Source organism: Stomoxys calcitrans, chromosome 3, assembly GCF_963082655.1.
Source record: "Stomoxys calcitrans chromosome 3, idStoCalc2.1, whole genome shotgun sequence".
Classification (NCBI taxonomy): Eukaryota; Metazoa; Arthropoda; class Insecta; order Diptera; family Muscidae; genus Stomoxys; species Stomoxys calcitrans.
Window position 1 is genome coordinate 194,235,516 of NC_081554.1, and position 21,496 is coordinate 194,257,011.

A 21,496-nucleotide genomic window follows, 5' to 3' on the forward strand; every position below is an offset into this window, starting at 1 on the left:
CAAATCGAATAGGAATTGCGTCCTATAGGAGCTGATGAAGAAAACTCCGGAGATTGTTTTATGTGAGAGCTATATCAGATTTTAAACTGATTCAGACCAAATTGACGCGTATGTTGAAGATCATAGGGGAAATTAATGTGCAAAATTTTAGCCAAATCGGATAAAATTTGTTTATATGGGAGCTATATGAGGTTTTAAGCCGTTTCAGACCATACTTTGCGTGTATATTGGAGATCATAGGGGAAGTTGTTGTGCATAATTCCTGCCTTAAAAACTCGACTTCGATAGACTTCGCAGCGCTGGTTGTGACGCCATCGCACTTCCTGTTTTAACTTAATTTCCCACGAACATCCCATTGAGAAACAGGGGATACTTCTCTCGTATCAAAGAGTGCAGTCCGATTAAAGTTTAAGTTCAACGATAAGGAGCCTCCTTTTTTATGCCGAAGCCGAACGGCGTGACTCATAGCGACACCACTTGCTAGAGAAGTTTTAACATAGCAGGGTTCGTTACAAATGTAGGCAGCATTAGTAAAGGAACAATCACCGCTGAAAATATTTCTGTTGTTCACGCTGGGATTTGAACCCAGGCATTCGATGTCATACATGGACATGTTAACCTTTGCGCCACGGTGGCGGAGGACAACCACCGCTGAAAATTTTTCTGTTGTTCACGCCGGGATTTGAACCCAGGCATTCGATGTCATACACGGACATGCTAACCTCTGCCCATGGTGGCCTTCACTTCCTGTAAGGCTGTAATACCTTCCTTGTACTTCTTCAATACATCTGCCAGTACGTATAATGGACCTTCTCACATGCGCAGATCATGGTCCTTTTTTCGTTTACGTGGGTCGTCAACGTTAGGGGAGTTCGTTGCTTATACTGGTCCGACGTCCCAACCGCAGAAACAGAGAATTAACTTAAAAAATCTTAAAACGATTCGGCTGAGCAAACAAGCCCAAGGAGAACCTTTGGGGGATTATCCACGAATACAAAGAATCTCCCTACTATCAGAGTAAGAAGCGAACAAGCTCCACGGCTGGTTGTAGGCAAATTATAAGAGCAACTCGTCCTAGGTTTAGCTATGTGAACAAACTCAAAGAACCTCCTGTAGAGAAAGGAAGCAAGCCAAATAATTTGAATTTGAACAGAGTTAGTTTGACAAGCTTAGTTTAGCTTAGGTAGTAGTAAAAGCCCATTATGGAGTCGATAAGAAAATGTTTAGTCAATTGTGATATCACAGTAGTGACAAACCAAAGTCTCTGGTGGGAATTGACACGAAGATCTCCACAAAGATAATCCGAGGTCGCCACCAACTGATCTACCAGGTCGTTTGTTAATAAACTTATTTTGATTACACTCAAAAAAGATTAATAAAAATTAAGAATTTTTTCTTGATAAAAGGTTTTTGGTTTATAGTATACTACCATTAAGTAAAAAATCTTAGATCAAAGGAAACTTTTACTTAAAATTTTTCAAAGTTAGAACAAAGTTTTTTTTCAGTTCACTGTACGCGTTTTTGCCATGTTCAAGCACATTAGCTATAATTGTTGATTTAAGTCTAATTTTAAAATAATCAAAATTGGCGGAAAATTGCCATTGATTATATACTCGCATACAACATGCAATCCTCCGTAGCTTCTATTGTTGGAAATAATTTATTTCGAATTAGCCTATCGGAGTTGGCAATAACGTTTTTTACGAATTCTTTTGATAGTAACAATGCCGCCACGCTTGAATTTAATTGTAGGCGTTCATAAATCATCAAATATGGTTCATTATCATGAACGATTAAATCTTGTGCGTTTGATGTGATTGTAGACGACTCGGATATCCTTAAGGTTCAAGGTCTTATTATGTCTCCTAATAATCAAACAATCAAGATATAACCGCCGCAAAATGATAAGCTGGTGTATATGCCATGATTATTTGTTTTATTGATAATAGAAAGTCAAATGGTTGTTTTTTTTGGGGGGGGGGTTGGTTAAAGAAAGTTAGCAACTTGGTTAGTTTGGTTCTTTTCATTGCTTTCTTTGCCATTTTTTCCAACGTAAAAGCCTTGAGCGATTTGAAACTATGTAAGTTGTTATAAGTAGTAATTTGGCTTATGTGAGTAGTATGGTGTTTGGTTTTTATTAGCCAGACGGCTAATAACTTTTGTTCTTTTGTCATGGACGGAGCACCCAATGTGCACTTTACTGCCAATGATTAATTATACAAGCGTTACATTGTGTCAAATGGATTACTTTCTAGAGACGACTTACGTTTGTACATTAGGAGACAGAAAAAAAAAAGAAAAACAAATCCCCCATATAAAGGCTTTAGGAATTTCGAAGATTAGATAAAGCCAACTTATAAAATTAACCATTTTGTTAATAAAATTTAAAACGTCTGCAGCTGTTAGAATAGTCAATTAATTATCGGCCGGGCCGAGTCTTATATATCCTCCACCATGGATATGGCAGTTGTCGAGTTCTTTGCACGGTATCTCGCTTTAGGCAAACAAAGAATAATGAATAAGAACTGTTATGCTATTTGAGCTTTATCAAGTTATAGTTCGATTCGGACCATATATGAATTGAATGCTGAACTTTGTAGAAGTCATAGTGTAATATTTCAGTCCATTCGGATAAGAATTGCGCCTTGTAGAGGCTTAATAAGCAAAATCGTTAGATCGGTTTATATGGGAGCTGTATAAAGCTATAGATGGATTCAGACCATATTAGTCACGTATGTTGAAGGCCATGAGAGAAGCCGTTGTCCAAAATTTCAGCCAAATCGAATAAGAATTGCGCCATCTAGAGGCTCAAGAAGTCGAGATCCCTGATCGGTTTATATGGCAGCCATATATGGTTATGTACCGATTTGCGTCATACTAAGCACAGTTGTTGGATGTCATAACTTAACACCTCATGCAAAATTTCAGCCAAATCGCTTGAGAATTACGCCTTCTAGCGGCTCAAGAAGTCAAGATCAGATCATACTTAGCACAGTTGTTGTAAGTGATACCACAACACCACGAGCAAAATTTCAGTCAAATCGGACGAGAATTACGCCATCTAGAGGCTCAAGAAGTCAAGATCCCAGATCGATTTATATGGCAGCTATATCAGGTTATGTACCGATTTGCGCCATACTAAGCACAGTTGTTGGATGTCATAACTAAACACCTCATGCAAAATTTCAGCGAAATCGGATGAGAATTACGCCCTCTAGTAACTCAAGAAGTCAAGACCCCAGATCGGTTTATATGGCAGCTATATACGGTTATGAACCGATTTGAACCATATTTAGCACAGCTGTTGGAAGTGATACCAAAACACCACGTGCAAAATACAAAATTCAGGCAAATCGGACCAGAATTGCGCCCTCTAGAGGCTCAAGAAGTCAAGACCCAAGATCGGTTTATATGGCAGCTATATCAAAACAGGGACAGATTTGGCCTATTTACAATCCCAACCGACCTACATTAATAAGAAGTATTTATGCAAAATCTAAAGCGCCTAGCTTTACTCCTTCGAGAATTAGCGTGCTTTCGATAGACAGACTGATGGACAGACGGACGGACATGGCTAGATCGACTTTAAATGTCATGACGATCAAGAATATATATACTTTATGGGGTATTAGACGAATATTTCGAGGTGTTACAAACAGAATGACGAAATTCGTATACCCTCATCCTATGGTGGAGGGCATAGAAACTCGTAGAAATTTTGGTAAATTTTATGGGCCCAAGACCTTAAATCCTGAGATCGGTCTATATGGTAGCTACATATCCAAACTGAACCGAACTGGGCCAAATTGAACAAAGATGTCGAAAGGTTTAACGCAACTCACTCCCACATTTCTGCGAAGTCGGATAATTAATGTGGCTTTAATGGGCCTAAGAACTTAACTCGGCAGATCGGTCATAGAAATTTTGAAATTTCATAGAAATTTTGAAATTTCATAGAAATTTTGAAATTTCATAGAAATTTTGAAATTTCATAGAAATTTTGAAATTTCATAGAAATTTTGAAATTTCATAGAAATTTTGAAATTTCATAGAAATTTTGAAATTTCATAGAAATTTTGAAATTTCATAGAAATTTTGAAATTTCATAGAATTTTTGAAATTTCATAGAAATTTTGAAATTTCATAGAAATTTTGAAATTTCATAGAAATTTTGAAATTTCATAGAAATTTTGAAATTTCATAGAAATTTTGAAATTTCATAGAAATTTTTAAATTTCATAGAAATTTTGAAATTTCATAGAAATTTTGAAATTTCATAGAAATTTTGAAATTTCATAGAAATTTTGAAATTTCATAGAAATTTTGAAATTTCATAGAAATTTTGAAATTTCATAGAAATTTTAAAATTTCATAGAAACAGAATGACGAAATTCGTATACCCTCATCCTATGGTGGAGGGCATAGAAACTCGTAGAAATTTTGGTAAATTTTATGGGCCCAAGACCTTAAATCCTGAGATCGGTCTATATGGTAGCTACATATCCAAACTGAACCGAACTGGGCCAAATTGAACAAAGATGTCGAAAGGTTTAACGCAACTCACTCCCACATTTCTGCGAAGTCGGATAATTAATGTGGCTTTAATGGGCCTAAGAACTTAACTCGGCAGATCGGTCATAGAAATTTTGAAATTTCATAGAAATTTTGAAATTTCATAGAAATTTTGAAATTTCATAGAAATTTTGAAATTTCATAGAAATTTTGAAATTTCATAGAAATTTTGAAATTTCATAGAAATTTTGAAATTTCATAGAAATTTTGAAATTTCATAGAAATTTTGAAATTTCATAGAAATTTTGAAATTTCATAGAATTTTTGAAATTTCATAGAAATTTTGAAATTTCATAGAAATTTTGAAATTTCATAGAAATTTTGAAATTTCATAGAAATTTTGAAATTTCATAGAAATTTTGAAATTTCATAGAAATTTTTAAATTTCATAGAAATTTTGAAATTTCATAGAAATTTTGAAATTTCATAGAAATTTTGAAATTTCATAGAAATTTTGAAATTTCATAGAAATTTTGAAATTTCATAGAAATTTTGAAATTTCATAGAAATTTTAAAATTTCATAGAAATTTTGAAATTTCATAGAAATTTTGAAATTTCATAGAAATTTTGAAATTTCATAGAAATTTTGAAATTTCATAGAAATTTTGAAATTTCATAGAAATTTTGAAATTTCATAGAAATTTTGAAATTTCATAGAAATTTTGAAATTTCATAGAAATTTTGAAATTTCATAGAAATTTTGAAATTTCATAGAAATTTTGAAATTTCATAGAAATTTTGAAATTTCATAGAAATTTTGAAATTTCATAGAAATTTTGAAATTTCATAGAAATTTTGAAATTTCATAGAAATTTTGAAATTTCATAGAAATTTTGAAATTTCATAGAAATTTTGAAATTTCATAGAAATTTTGAAATTTCATAGAAATTTTGAAATTTCATAGAAATTTTGAAATTTCATAGAAATTTTGAAATTTCATAGAAATTTTGAAATTTCATAGAAATTTTGAAATTTCATAGAAATTTTGAAATTTCATAGAAATTTTGAAATTTCATAGAAATTTTGAAATTTCATAGAAATTTTGAAATTTCATAGAAATTTTGAAATTTCATAGAAATTTTGAAATTTCATAGAAATTTTGAAATTTCATAGAAATTTTGAAATTTCATAGAAATTTTGACATTTCATAGAAATTTTTTCCACCCTAATGTTCATCTACATGTCAGTATCTATAAAAAATTAATTAAAATTAACATTTCCCATATCAACTGACATGGTTAAAAAGACAAACGAAATGTTAACAACTTTTCTAATGACTTTTGAGCGAAACTTATTAAATTTTCCTACAAAATAAATAGTTGTATGATACAACACGCCATTTACACAGTACTGGTATGTATGGAGGTTTTACCCGTATTGCATATTCCTAAGTTTCTGATGTGGTGGTTTAGTGATGGAAAGGCATTCTTTGTGGTTAAACTTTGATTAGTGTTGACGATATCGTTCTTTCGCATTAAACAACTTTTGACAAAAGCGGAGAAATAGTTTGTTTTTTTATAGAAAATGGATTTTATTTCAAAATCTGACAGCTTCAATGTGATAGTAGAAGTATATTGTTAAAAAGAAATTAATATAATGATATTTAAAAAAAATTAAGAAAAATACTTGTATATTTTCTCAGACCTAAAACACTAGACCTGTTTCTTAGAGGAATGTTCATGGACAAAATTTGCACTTTTCAATACACTAGGGAATTTTACATGCCATAATTCTAAGTTTGTTAGAGAGGGAGAAATATTGAGAATTAAGGGAGTAAGTGTCCACTTCGATTCCCCTTGCCTCACATTCTAACAAATTCAGAATTGCCTTAAGTAAAATAGCCTAGTGTGAATTAAGAATTCAAGTTGTGCCATTAATGGAAACAGGAAGCCCCAATTTCGCCTGACTTGACTCTGACATATAGATGGAAGTTATAAATGTCAAGTGATTTGTATAAACCTAAAGCCGCTGTTTTGCCAAGTGTCGTATAAATCGTTTGTGATAACTACAGAAGCAGAAAGGATGATAATTCGTTGTAGCAATATCCTTCGAAGAATTAGGCCGTTTCTGTTGAAAAGTCAGAAGGGGTCAAGATTCAACAGTTGAAGTTTTGGTATTTTTTTCTGTGGAGACTTTTCCGCTATAGGTGGTGGCCCGTAAAAAAAATAAAACAAACAAAAAATTAATATAAATAAAAGTTTTTTCATCACTCTAAAATTACACCCAATATAAAAATAAAATTTGTCATATATTTTGACAACAGAACATTTTTGTTTCTTCTGTTGAGCCTTTTCCGATATAGTAACACGTAGCAGTCATTAGAATAAATAAAAATAATAATTAAAAACGAATTAAAATTCACTCTAAAAATGCGCCTTATATAAAAATACACCATGTCAAGAATGACTTTACACAAAACAAATAAAAATTTTATTTTTACTCTTTTTCATAAGAAAAGGGTATGTTTTAATACCAAATAAACTAAAATTTGATTAAAAATAGTTGTGTATATGGTTTACAAAAATGTTACACAGAAAAAAGCTCCATCTTGTGTAATGCGCACACAATTCATAACAAACAACCTTGGTTGTTTATTTTTTTAGTGTCAAGTTACTCTTTACCCACATGACTTTTTTTGTTTCTTTTGGTACACACTGAACTTCTAACGGTACTTTACCGTTATCTACGAGTTGCATGCTTTTATTACATGATCACATAAGTCAATCGATTTTGAATAGTTTTTGTGTGTCATCTTGATGAGAAGTATTGTGATTAGATTAGAAAACTAAATCAAAACCCGTAAACTTCGACTGCAAGTGCCCTGCAAGGAAGCTTGAGAAAGAGTGTGGGGTTGTTGTTTCGCATAAAACTATTCGCCAGACAATATTAAAGAATAAATATTCATCACGAGCAGCTCGTAAAAACCACTGCTTTCTGCAGCAAACATTGAAAAACGCCTTTCTTTCGCTACAATAAATATTGTGCAACCAGAGGAGTACTGGGATAACGTAATATTTTGCGATGAAACAAAAATGATGTTTTATTGCAACGATGGATCAAGCAGGTTCTGACAATAACCATTAACATCGCTGCAAAGATGTAATATAATTCCAACAGTAATATTTGGAAAAATGTCCGCCATGCTCTAGAGGTGCATATCTAGCAAAGGTTTCGGTGATGTAGATTTTATCGAAACTATAATGGGTAAGTAAAGGCGTTAAGTTCGGCCGGGCCGAACTTTGGACACCCACCATCTCGGGTATATATGTAAACCTCCTTTCGTCACAATCCGGTGAAAAATGCATAATTTATGCACCCATAGCAGCTTTATCGAAATATGGTTTGATTTGGACCGAAATCGACACGGATATTAAGAGGTCTAATAAGTACAAGTCATTGTTCAATTTTGCAGAATCGCGAAATCGGATTATAAATGTGCCTTTTTTGGGGCCAAGACTTTAAATCGAGAGATCGGTCTATATGGCAGCTATATCCAAATCTGAACCCAGCTGGGCCAAATTGAAAAGGGTTGTAAAGGGGCCTAACACAATTCACTGTCCCAAATTTCGGCGAAACCAGACAAAACCTTTTAAGGGCCCAAAATCTATATCGAGAGATCGGTCTATATGGCACAAATATCCAAATCTGAACCGACGTGGAGGGAGGGATGTTGAAGGGCCTACCACAACTCACTGTCCCAAATTTCAGCAAAATCGGACAATAAATGCGCCTTTTATGAGCCAAAGACCTTAAATCGAGAGATCGGTCTATATGGCATCTATATCCAAATCTGGACCGATCTTGGCCAAATTGATGGAGGATGTCGACTGGTCTAACACAACTCATTGTCCCAAATTTCAGCACAATCGGATAATAAATGTGGCTTTTATGGGCCTAAGACCCTAAATCGGCGGATCGGTCTGTATGGGGGCTTTATGAATCCGATCCCATCTTCGAACTTAACCTGCTTAGGGATAAACAAAGAATTTGTGCGAAGTTTCAGCTCAATATCTCAATTTTTAAAGACTGTGGCGTAATTTCAACCAACAGACGGATGGACATGGCTAGATCGGACGGACATGGCTATACTTTATAGGGTCGGAAATAGATATTTCGATGTGTTGCAAACGGAATGACAAAATGCATATAACCCCATTTTACGGTGATGCGTATAAAAATTACATTTGTGTATTTACTACGTATGACGTTGAAAATTTGAATTTATTTTAGTTGTGTAAAGCCATTCTTGACATACTGTATATTTTTTTATACATTTTGACACCCATAACTTGATTCTAGCCTTGAACACCCTTCGAACACAGAAACGCTCCCTAATGTATTGCATAAAACACGCAAATTAATCACATTTCATCAAAATAAGTTAAAATTCGTTGGTAGTTGTAACTGACGACTGACTACCTGATTGTTTTTTGTTTTATTCTATTTTTTTGGGGTTTGTGACCTCAGCTGGCAGCTGTGCATGCATCCCTAAATCAAGACCTTGGTAGCACGTGTTGTTTATAAACGAGCTTCCCATATATCGTACACCAACAGCAAAAAACAACAACAACGACATTAGCTGGGATTTTTATTAATCACGAATGTACTTTTATCCTGAAATAAACGTACATGCGTGTACATTCGTATATCGTTTTTGGAGTGTGAAACTCATTCATCACCCCCTTTTTGCGATTTCCTAGTTCTTTTACAACTACGCAGACATTGTGACCGTGAAATTACATTATCCCTTAAACCAACCATATGTCTAAATGTTCCCGGCAATTCGTTTGGGATTGCATTTCAGGTAAAAGTCGTCACGACACGAAGTCTTTCGTAATCGTGAAAAGTAGAAAGAAAAAAAACCAAACAATCGTATGAGGTAACGGTTGTTTGATAGGAATTTGGATTTTTTAACATACACACAGAGAAAAATAAAGGTAATGAAAGAACATTTCAGTGACATATGGGAGAGCATAAGCATATTTCCGATTCATACTAGGCAAAAGGTGGGGCCATTCCACTTCTTGAGCCCCTGTAAGCCGCAATTTTTACCGATTTGGCTAAAATTTTGCAGATAGTGTTCAAATGTGCCGAGTACGGTTGAAATCGGAACCTAATGTAGCTCCCATATAAACCGATCTTCCGATTTGACTTCTTGAGACCCTTGAAGTCACAATTTTTGTCCGATTTAGCTAAAATTTTTCACATAGTGTTCTATTATTAATTTTAACAACTGTGCCAAGTACGTTCTAAATCGGTCTATAATCTGATATAGATCCCGTATAAACCAATCTTTCGATTTGATATATTCAGACGGGTCCAAGAAGGACGGCAGCATTGGGATAGGGTTTTTATTCTTTAGTAACAAGGAGTCACGAAAAATTCTTGACAGGTTTTCAGTTTCGCCAGTTTTCAGGCTCTGGATACGACTTCGTTCGTCCCCGCTGAAACAACGATTTTATTAGACAATCCATTGCGTGTGCATTCCGTATGACTCGTGAAACACTCTTCTATCATTGGGAAATCCATTGTTATCATTGGGAAATCTATTGTGTGTGTAGAAGTTATATTATATGACGAATATGAAGAGTAATACAATTATTTTTTTTAAGTTTTTCGTAGCCGTTACGTTTTTGATGAACAACTAATCTTGATATGCGTTTTTAGATCTTCTAAGCGAATAACGCCTTTTAGATCATTATTTAATAAATATTCCAGTACACTTATTTGTTACTCCAAGATCTTCAAAACTATACTTACTCTTTAGCAACTCATGTGGAATATTCACGGACAACTCTCTCAAAAAATTCGCCTTGATAACACAACTCCTTATGATGGGGGATCGTCTACGACTATTAAACGATCTCGTCCGCGATGACTAGAAGATGCGTGGAAGATTATTTGGCGATCAAAAATGTTTGCAGGATTTGTTTCTTTGAGGGTGTATATGCACCCATCTATGTTCTAAAATCACTATGGAGCTTCTGGGTTTTATCGATGAACCATTTTTGCTGCGGTTTAAAACACATCCGGGTTTGTTGTTTTTTGTTTGGAATAGTAGTAGGGAGTAGGGAGCAAGTGTCCATCCACTTGCTCCCTACTCTCTTCTTTTATCTCCTTACCTCGCTTCTGCGACTGATCTGGGGTCTCTGACCTTTTTACTTTTTCTCCTATTTTCTTTGCCAGGGTATCATAATGGGTAAAACTGACCTCCGAGCGAACTCCTCGTTAACCATTTAACCTAAAACTAATCCTATCTTATCCTAGTAAACCTTAAACCTAGACCAGTATAGTTTTTCGAGCGAGCACTACAGCCATAATTGGACCTAAGTAAACAAATTTGGCCAAAAAAAGAGAAAAAGGCATTAAGTTCGGCCGGGACGAACTTTGGATACCCATTACCCTTTCGTCACAATCCTGCGAAAATTGGATAACTTATGCACCCTAATTCGGCAAGGACATTGAATGGTCTAATAAATATAAGTCACTATTCAATTTTGTAGTACAAAATATTGGTCTTTTTGGCAGATATATCCAAATATAAAAAGCCTAACATAAGTTACTGTGTCAAATTTCAACAAAATCGGATAATTAATGTGTTTTCTAGAGGCCAAAACTTTAAATCAAGATATCGTTCTTATGGCACCTATAACCAAATCTGTAGCGATCAGGACCAAATTAAACAAGGATATAATAATCATCCTATTTTATTATAACTACACTACTATATCCGTAGTTATATCTTAATAGGGGATGGTCTCGATCATATTTTATTCAGGTCCCGAGAACTCAGACAATAAATCTGCTTTATATGGGATTAAGACCACAAATTGGAAGACCGCTCTAAATGACAGCTATATCTATATTGTCTGATCTGACTCATATTTGGGTTGGATGTCCAATGGCTTAAAACAGCTTACTATTTCAAATTTCAACAAAATCGGGTAGTAAATAAAGCTTTTATTAGCTTCAGACCCTTAATCGGCATATCGGTCTATATGACAGCTATATCTAAATACAGTTCGATCTTTACCATATATGGGTCAGATGGTGGGTGGCTTAAAACAACTCACTGATTCAAATTTCAGCGAAATCGGGTAACAAATAAAGCTTTATATGCTTCAGACCCTTTAGCGGCGGATCGGTCTATCTAAATATAGTCCGATTTGAACCATATTAAAATCGGATATCGGGAGGATTAAAACAACTCACTGTTTCAAATTTCAGCGAAATCGGGTAACAAATAAAGCTTTATATGCTTTAGACCCTTTATCGGCAGATCGGTCTATATGGCAGCTATGTCTAAACATAGTCCGATCTGAACCATATTCAGATCGAATCTTGGTAGGCTTAAAATAACTCACTGTTTCAAATTTCAGCGAAATCGGCATAAAAATAAAGCTTTTATGGGCTTCAGACCCTTTGTCGGCAGATCTAGGCAGCTATAAATAAATATAGTCCGATCTCAACCATATTTGGGTCAGATGTTGGGAGGCCTCAAATTACTCACTGTTTCAAATGTCAGCGAAATCGGATAAAAAATAAAGCATTTATGAGCTTCAGACCCTTTATCGGGAGATCGTTCTATATGGCAGCTATATTCAAATATGCTCCGATTTGGCCCGTTCAAGAACTTAACCAACGTACATCAAAAATACGTATCTGTGCCAAATTTCAGCTCAATATCTCTTTTCTTGAAGGCTGTAGAGTGATAACAACAGACGGATAGACAGACACACGGACATCGTTAAACCGTCTTAGAATTTTACGACGATCCGAAATATATATACTTTGTGGGGTGGGAAATTGATATTTCAACGTGTTGTAAACGGAATGACTGAATGAATATACCCCCTATCCTATGGTGGTGGGTAAAAAAATGCATTCTCACATATCAATGAGTGCTGTCCGATTCAAGTTTAAGCTCAATAATAAGGGGCCTCCTTTTTATAGCCGAGTCCGAACGGCGTGCCGCAGTGCGACACCTCTTTTGAGGAGAAGTTTTTACATGGCTGCCATGCAAAATGGTATAGTACCTCACAAATGTTGCCAGCTTTAGGAGGGTGAACCCAAAAAGTTTAGTTTTCTAATAATCCACCTACAAACTGAGCCAAATGTTTAAGTTTTTTCTTCGTTGTTTATTTTTTTCTGTGCATTGTGATTTCCTATGAACGAGGGTGTTACGTAGCACTACTCTTCAAAGCTACACAAAGAGCATGCGCTACAAATGTCAATTTCTTCTCTCAGGGCAGTTGAGCACTCTGGCAAAACGAGAAACAGAGAATAGAGACAAACACAGATTGTTGACTGCAAATTGTGAATACCGGCAAATTTTTTGGAAGAACTTTTGTTGTACAAAGAGTCCACAAAAATAATCAAAAAATTGGCAAACTGCCCATTAATAAATCGATTGCATGTAATTCTCTTAGAGATACTTCAACATAGACCATTGTCACAACGGTTTTAGTCTGAATTGTGACCTCGTGTTGGTTTGCAAAGAAACAAAATTGCATTTGCGGTTTTATTGCATGTAGGCGCATTAAACGCATCGCGTGCCAAATGGCTCTCTGTCATACTACAATACATGGTGTAATGCAAAGTTGAAAGGGGCCTAGCAAAGCAAAGAGCGCGGAGGAGGTGAATCGAATACATCGGCTTACATACAACATTTGTATATGAATGAGTGTTTGTTGGTTTGTTTGGTCTTGGGTTGGCTTGGCTTTGTAGTCGGTGTTAGGCAAAGGAGAATCACTGAAAACTTGATATCCATAGAATTGAGAAAACACGTAACGCGTTAAACACCAAAAAACCACCATACATCACATGAAAAGGCTCAGTTTCTTGAAACCTCTTAACGAAAAAGTGCCTTTGCGGAATCATTCACTAATCCCTAGAGCCATAGAGCCACTTTTATATACTATGTAGTCAGTCATCTGAAGAAGAGTGAATCCTTGAAACCACGAAAATCACTAATAACGAAATAATTTTTTTAAACGTTTTCCTCGTAACGAAAATCGAATAAATTGTGATATTTTTTTTGGTGAAAAAACAAACGAACGAACTTTCCGATTAAAAAAAAAAAAAAAACTTTAAATCAATAAAAAAATAAACATGAAACAAAACGTGTCTCGCAAAATTGGCAAAAAACCAATCTCCCATGAAAAGGTTCGCCAATTGTTTGGAGCGCAAGTATGGTGGAGAGCAAAATGTGTGCAAGGAAAATCAGCAGATTTTTTAATAAATTATTTCGTTTTTTTTTTTAAATTTTTCATAGGCCTCTTTCGAGGAGATACGTCATGCCGCTGGTCGCATATGCCGTGATTATCTAAATGGCCAATGGAAGGAAGTGCCCTCGGATCAACTGATTGTCAAACGCATAAGGTAAGTATGTAGTATGACGTCAATTGTGAACCCCAAACATGTGCTATGTGCTGCCTAATTTGCCATTTATAATAATTTTTGTGCTTTTTTCTTCTTGCTCCTTTTGTAGCGGTGGACTTTCCAATCTTTTGTATTATGTAAGTTTGCCCCCAGATTCCAATGGCAGTGATGGAGAAGTCAATGATTCGGTGGTTGAAGCTGAACTAAATAAGGCAACTACAACAACAACGACTTCTTCGTCGTCATCATCGTTGACATCGTCATTGCCTGCAGATAATGACGAAAATAGAAACGAACCAGATTTCAGTGACCTGCTTACCGCGGGCGATTGTAATGGCAACAAACGTAAACGTTATGATAGTTCATCGTCCACACTGGCTTCGGCATTGAGGCACAAGGAACCCAAAGAGGTATGTAAAACACACACATGCACTTTGTTAAGACTCAACTAATATAACTTTTCTCTTCTTCTTGCTTCTTTCAAAAGGTTCTCTTACGCATTTATGGTCAATCTCATGGTGAGGATGCTTTAGAGCAAATGATCACCGAATCTGTGGTATTTGCCCTATTAAGTGAGAGACATTTTGGTCCTCGTTTGTATGGCATATTTCCTGGGGGTCGCATAGAGCAGTATATACCCGCCCGGGCTTTACAAACCGCCGAATTGGCCATTCCTGAAATATCCCTGAGAGTTGCTGAGAAAATGGCCGAGATCCATAGCCTCAATATACCCATGTCCAAGGAACCCGATTGGATATGGAATTGCATGGAGCGTTGGCAACGCCACATACCCGAAATATTATCGCGCACCGATTGGCAGGAACACGAGCTGGTCAGTGCTCAACATATGCGTGGCATTAATTTCGAAAAGGAGGCCCTTTGGATGAAGCAGGTTATACGCAAGGCTAATTGCCCTGTGGTCTTTTGTCATAATGACTTGCAAGAGGGTAACATTCTGATTAAAAGCTCAAATGATATATCAGAGTAAGTTTTGTGAGATATCAATTGAAGTAAACGCAGAAAAAGGAAATTTCAAAAAACCACCACATGTCAATTAGGAAATTATTTGATTCAATGACATTTAAAATAGCCTAGCGGTCGGATTTTTTTTATATCTTTGACCTTGCAAAGCAAAGTTACAGCCAAATTGGATAAGATAAATGGCCACAAAGGTTTTATAGACCCCAATAGGTATAATATTAACCTAGGTTTGTAATCGGCTTGTAGCACGTTGTAACAAAATTGTGTAAAAATTTAGTAGTCTCTGCTCGGCCTTTCGGATCGACGCAGTCCATGGGAGGTATATAGTACATGGGAGCTATATCGGGTACATGACCGATATGGACCGTACTTTGCACAATTGTTGCAAGTCATAACAGAACACTACATACAAAATTTCAGCCAAATCGGACAAAAATTTCGGCTTCCAGAGGCCCAAGAAGTCAAATCGGGAGATCGGTTTATGTGGGAGCTATATCAAGTTATAGACCAATTTAGACCATACCTGTCGCAGTTGTTGGAAGTCATAATAGAACACTACATAAAAAATTTCAGCCAAATCGGACAAAAATTGCGGCTTCCAGAGGCCCAAGAAGTCAAATCGGGAGATCGGTTTATGTGGGAGCTATGTCAGGTTCTTCACGAATTTAGACCGCACTTGGCACAGTTGTTGAAGGTCATAACAGAAAAAATTGCGGCTTGTAAGAACTCAAGAAGTCCAATCGGGAGATCGGTTTATATGAGAGCTAAATCAGGTTACACACCGATTTGGACCGTACTTGAAACAGTTATTCAAAGTCATAACAGAACACTACATGCAAAATTTTAGCCAAATCGGACAAATATTGCGGCTTCGAGGGGCTCAAGAAGTCAAATTGGAAGATCGGTTTATATGGGAGATATATCAGGTTCTTCACCGATTTAGACCGTACTTGGCACAGTTCTTGAAAGTCATAACACAACACTACATGCAAAATTTTAGCCAAATCGGACAAAAATAGCCGCTTCCAGGGGCTCAAGAAGTCAAATCGGGAGATCGGTTTATATGGGAGCTATATCCAAATCTGAACCGATATAGCTAATTTGCAGTCCCCAACGACCTACATCAATATTAAGTATCTGTGCAAAATTTCAAGCGGCGATCTTTACGCATTCGACCTCTATCGTGATTTCGACAGACGGATGGACGGACATGGCAATTATCCGATTTCACTAAAATTATTCTTGGGTGGTTATGTTATGGCTTCTGTGTTTAGATTACCCATATAAATCTACGTTTCTATTATTTGAGTTCTTTAGCGATTTCACATTTGGTATGGCTTTCAATATACATGCCTTTCAATATACATAAGCCGCTCTATTAAATGAACAGTTTTTAGCCCATATAGGACACAAATCTTATACAAATTAGCTGAAATTTTGCTTTTAAGGTGATTTTGTGAAGGCTAATATCACCTTTTCTCAGACGAACGCAGTGGAGCATACCCTTCTCCAACGCGTTCATCTGAGAAAAGGTAAATTTGCCTCGAACGAACTTTGCTACATGGCTATACGTTTTTCTAAGATTTTTTACTTTTATAATTTTATCATCTCAATGAAACATTTTAATTGAATCAAATAATTTTTTGATTGTTTAAATTTTCAATTTTCTTTTTAGATATAATTTAAATTTTCTTTTTCTGTGCTATGCTGTTTCCATTCATTTAATCATATTCTTTCATTTTAGCGTGTTTCTAAATTTAATGGGGTCAATTAAGTTTTTTAATTGAGTTACATGTTAAATTTTCGTAAATTTTTAGTGGGCAAAATATTAAGTGATTAGTTTTGTTTTTATTTGAATTTGTTCTGTAGCTGTAATGCTGAGGATGCTGCCTTAGAGAACATATCAATGAATAGTGATGATGTCGTTGATAATAAGTAAGTATAAATACATATTAGTTTTCTTTCTCATCACCATTAAGAAACCTCTCTCCCATCCTCATTAAGAAACCTCTGTCATCATTATGAAACCTCTCTCATCATTACGAAACCTGTCTCCCATCATCATTACAGATGTTCAATAGGTATAGAAGTGCCATGACTTGAGATGGGCGACGAGTAAATACCCAAAGATCCATTGTTTGTGGTTGCCACTTGTTTGTGAGAGTGAAAATGCATCTATAAGAAATCAATAGCTTAGGTTAGGTTGAAAAGATGGTGCGGATATTAGTCCGTCCCAAACCACTATGGCGTACACCTAAGCCAGTCATGTAGTTGTAGCCACATTTTCATGTGGAGTTGGCAATCCTCGCCAAGCTCCTGTAGGTGAGCAAGCTCGTTCCGGTCCAGTGGGCCGATCGCCGCAGGAACAGTTATTTAAAGGCGGCAATTACCCGCCTTGTCATATCGAGCATCATAGACACTCAGTATTTGTACAGAGCCGGTGCCGCTCGGCACCGAGACTCCGCTCGATACCCCTGATTGTCCGCGACTGCCGTTGCAGCTACTCCGTATGTGTGAACGCACCCGGAAGCTCGAAGCTAAGCTTCTCGTGAACACCACACAATGGAACAATGTGTGGTGTTCACGAACACCAATGAACACCACACAGATGGAACCTCAATGTTCCAGCCTGTGTGGTGCTCTCAGCTATCCCGTGCCGGTCCGAAGACAGTCATCGGTTTGTTGTGCGCTGCAAATGCAAACTATGCCCATGAACATTCCACTAAGGAACAGGGGAAAACTTCTCACATATCAATGAGTGCTGTCCGATTCAAGTTTAAGCTCAATGATAAGGGGCCTCCTTTTTATAGCCGAGTCCGAATGGCGTGCCGCAGTGCGACACCTCTTTGGAGAGAAGTTTTACATGGCATAGCACCTTACAAATGTTGCCAACATTAGGAGGGGGAAACCATCGCTGAAAATATTTTCTGATGGTCTCGCCAGGATTCGAACCCAGGCGTTCAGCGTCATAGACGGACATGCTAACCTCTGCGCTACGGTGGCCTGCACGTCTTGGCATCATAGGTTTCTTCTTTTTTATGCTCAACCTCGTGCAGGGCAGTTTTCACCGACCTTGCCTTGACATAGGCATGCTGTTTGTATTTGAGCAGTTCGCGGAATGTCCTACTCTTTATCATGGCATCCACAATGCGTTCCATGCTTTTGAGTAGAAAGGACGTAAGGCTTATAGGCCTGTAGGCCTTTGGTGTCGCATAATTTGCCGTGCCGGGCTTGTGTATAAACACCACCATTGCCTCCTGCCAGGCTATGGGAGTATATGCAAATCCTAGGCACGCTGCGAAAATAGTAGTCAGATGAGGCGCCAGATATTCGGCTTCCTTTTGTAGTAACGCAGGAAATATTCCATCAGTTCCGGTTTGGTTTGAAGCTCCTCAAGGCTTCTCTGACCATAAATTCCGCTATGATAAGCCTACGATCAACCTAATTATTCCCAGATTACGGTGTCTCCGTGAGTCCCGTCGTATCCTGTGGAAAATGTGTTTTCATCAAAAGCCTCAATATGTCTTCCGTTGTTTTTGCTCTCACTCCCATATCGTCTACTAAAGTTTCAGTTTTGACATGGGTTTCTGAGAGAAAATTTTTTATCTTGGCGGCGTTATTAACGCTTTCGACTTGTTCGCAGAAAAGCTTGCAGGAGGCACGTTTTGCCGCTCTGGTAATCTTATTGTATTGTTGTTGTAGTAGCAGTGTGTGGTACACTGACGCGGCAGCCCTTGCCGATGAAGGAATTCATCGGGTCAATCCAGTACATACAACTGGCTGCCATGGGATTGATCTTATTGTATTCCTTGAGCCGTGTGTAATACACATCCCAGCAAACTTCCGTTTTTTTTCGACGAGCTCTGTCTTCAGACCTCTTTCCCAATATTGCGAATTTCCCCGGTCACCCAGGGTTTTTGTTGAGCTGATTTCCCCGGCCACCCAGGGTTTTTATTGAGCTGATTTTCTTCCTCGAAGAGGACAACTATCTTCGAAGGACCCTACCAGTGCAGTCGTAATCCTGTTGACATTTTAGTCAATGTCTTTAATGCTTGGACAATCTAAAATATCTTGCCCAAGTCTTCTTTTAAGTAGCCTTCCGAATTTTGGCCAGTTAGATTTCAACTTATTCTGGAAGCTTATCGGATTCGGCGCTGGCCGTGCTATTCTAAACTTAATCTAGCGATGATCAGAGGAAGAGTGTTCCATGGAGATCCTCCAATCCTGAACCTTATCGATTAGATTTTCTGATTTTCACATCCAATACCTCCTCCCTAAACCTTTTAACAAAGGTAGCGGTGTTACTCTGCCAGGGCTTGGCCCCGCTTATTAGTGTTGGTACTACCCCACGAAATGTGGCGATATATATACATAAGTAACATGTAAGTGAAGGGCTAACCATCTCTATAAGATTCTGCCCATCCTTACTTTAGGCTTATATAAACATTTTAATTTGTTTTCAAAATTTAAAGTTTTTTTCTTTCTTCCTCTTTTCAGCACATCCAACAAACCCCCAGCGGATTTGGACACTTCAGCCGACTCGGCCATAGACAACACCATAAGTTCCACCGTACCCGATTTAAGGATAATAGATTTCGAATATTGTGCTTACAATTATCGTGGCTTTGATTTGGCCAATCACTTCCTGGAATGGACCTTCAACTATAGTCGACCAGATTTTCCATTTTATTATTATCACAGTGAAAATTTCCCAACCAAGGAGCAGCGACACTGTTTCATAAGACGTTATTTGAAGAAAATCAATGACTGTGAGGAGGAATGGGAGCCCAGTCAGAAGGAAATCGATGAGGTTGATGTAGAGGTGAAAATATTCCGCATGATGTCTCATCTATTCTGGACTTTATGGTCACTGATGAATGTTACCTCCAATATAGAGTTTGCCTATTGGGTAAGTAGGGGAGAAACATTTCACACCGGACATAGTCTTTTTGCAACACAAAGTCTCTTTGGTTACTCTTTTTGCAGCATTATGCCGTTACCCGCATCAATGAGTATCTGGTGCTCAAACAAAACTTCATTACCGACAACATGATGACTGTTTAGAATTATCAAAAACTAGAAGAATGTACTTAATATAGCATTGGTCAATCTAATTGTACTGATCGAATTGCGATACAGGTTATTTTTTACATTATTTTTAAAAAATTTTCATTTTAAAGAAATACCTACTGCGATTATATTGTTAGGCGCGCTAGTTTTTACACCGAATAACAAAACGTTTGACCGCCGCCAGAGGGAGCAGAGAGATACAGTAAAGCGTTTGTGTATGTCGTATGTTATGTCTTAAGACTAGAGAATTTCTGAATAGAGCTGTGATTGGTTTTCACTTAAAACACTTACGCCGACTTATTCTTAATTATAACGTAAATCTATTTTTGTTACATTTATAGTTAGCTTAACGTAATTAATTATTCTGTATTTTTCTCTGATTTATACACATAATTCTAACGATGGTATTGTTTATTTATATTATTTTGATTCTTTTTTTATAAATTTGTATTTGTCTGCACTTAGATTTAAGCACATATATTTATATAATGATGACACATGTGGTCATATCATTCCCCCCTTCCAGTTTGTGTTACATCCTTCTTGATCAACGTATACACTACACTACAACCCACATACATTTATTTAAGTTTAAGACAATTAGGCTAGAGAAAATTATATCAATGGGTGTGATCTCCGATGTTAGTGAGAAACCCAGTCAGACTTCCTTAAAAGCTAATGAGTTGTTGAATTGGAGGCAAGTTTCCTTTTAAAACACTTATTGAGACAAAATAGTATAAAAAGCGTTTTTTTTTTAAATTAATAAATAAAGCTGCATTAGTCAAGAAATGATAGAAAAAATAAAGTGGCCTTTTTTTAATTTTAATGTGTAACCATTACAAGCAAGGCAAGGAAGCTGGCAAGATAAAGCTATGCAACATGTGTATACTGCTGGTTGAACCCCATGACTAAATTATTTTTAAGGTTGTCTTATTTGTACAACAGCATTAAAAACCATATGGTGAAATCTCCATCTTGCCATCAATCCGATCGACATTTTGCCAACACAAACAAAGAAATTTGTGGGCGTGTGTGTGTACGTGAGCAGACAATATGCGAGAGACAAGATAACAGCAAAGAGAATGCAAACAAAAATCAGACATATTAATACTGCCAAATCTGGCCGGCTGTTAATAGCTATTTGCGTGAGATCACCTTTTTAAATCCGCCTTGGTTATATTTCAGGTTATATCCCGACATCAGTCACTTGTTTTTTGGCTTGGTTCTGAAGTTGTTGTTGTGGCAGTGTGTTGTGTATTATCCTATTCGTCTGATTGGTTCTGTTGAATATGCAGATCCAGGAACTCTGCGTCTAATGTGGGTTGCGTCCACAGGGATCGTGGTCTGAGACGAGACGATTTCATGGGAGAGATTTTTTAAGTTGGGGTTATCGAAATAATCTGCCAGGTTATGAAGATAAATTTTAATCCGTTCACAAATTTCCTTGAGATTTTCTCCTTTGCCATGATAGAACAGTCTTTCGATTATGAT

At 36.7% G+C, this 21,496-nt stretch overlaps 1 protein-coding gene and 1 long non-coding RNA gene across 9 annotated transcripts in view; one reads left to right on the forward strand and one right to left on the reverse strand.

Moving 5' to 3' along the window:
• LOC106082498 (choline/ethanolamine kinase) overlaps window positions 1–20,810 on the forward strand; it is a 33,651-nt gene extending 12,841 nt beyond the window's left edge. The window contains exons 1-9 of one of the 8 annotated variants that reach the window (XR_001220523.2): window positions 10,433–10,606; window positions 13,739–13,762; window positions 13,848–13,954; window positions 14,064–14,364; window positions 14,442–14,938; window positions 16,805–16,870; window positions 19,433–19,844; window positions 19,922–20,074; window positions 20,143–20,810. Coding sequence is in view for 7 of the 8 variants with exons in the window: in XM_013245082.2 (XP_013100536.2) it covers window positions 10,448–10,606; window positions 13,739–13,762; window positions 13,848–13,954; window positions 14,064–14,364; window positions 14,442–14,938; window positions 16,805–16,870; window positions 19,433–19,844; window positions 19,922–19,999 (1,644 nt within the window). In the remaining variant the exon portion in view is untranslated. Of the gene's footprint in view, window positions 1–6,082; window positions 6,143–10,432; window positions 10,607–13,232; window positions 13,763–13,847; window positions 13,955–14,063; window positions 14,365–14,441; window positions 14,939–16,804; window positions 16,871–19,432; window positions 19,845–19,921 lie in introns of those variants that run through there. The other 7 variants (XM_013245284.2, XM_059364617.1, XM_013245082.2 and 4 more) reach the window with 7 other exon arrangements.
• Window positions 6,505–7,412, reverse strand: LOC131995707 (uncharacterized). The gene is made up of 2 exons (XR_009397563.1): window positions 7,251–7,412; window positions 6,505–6,713 (listed from the first exon to the last, which is right to left on the reverse strand). It is a non-coding gene; the product is annotated as an uncharacterized LOC131995707 (long non-coding RNA).
• Window positions 20,811–21,496: the final 686 nt, after the last annotated feature.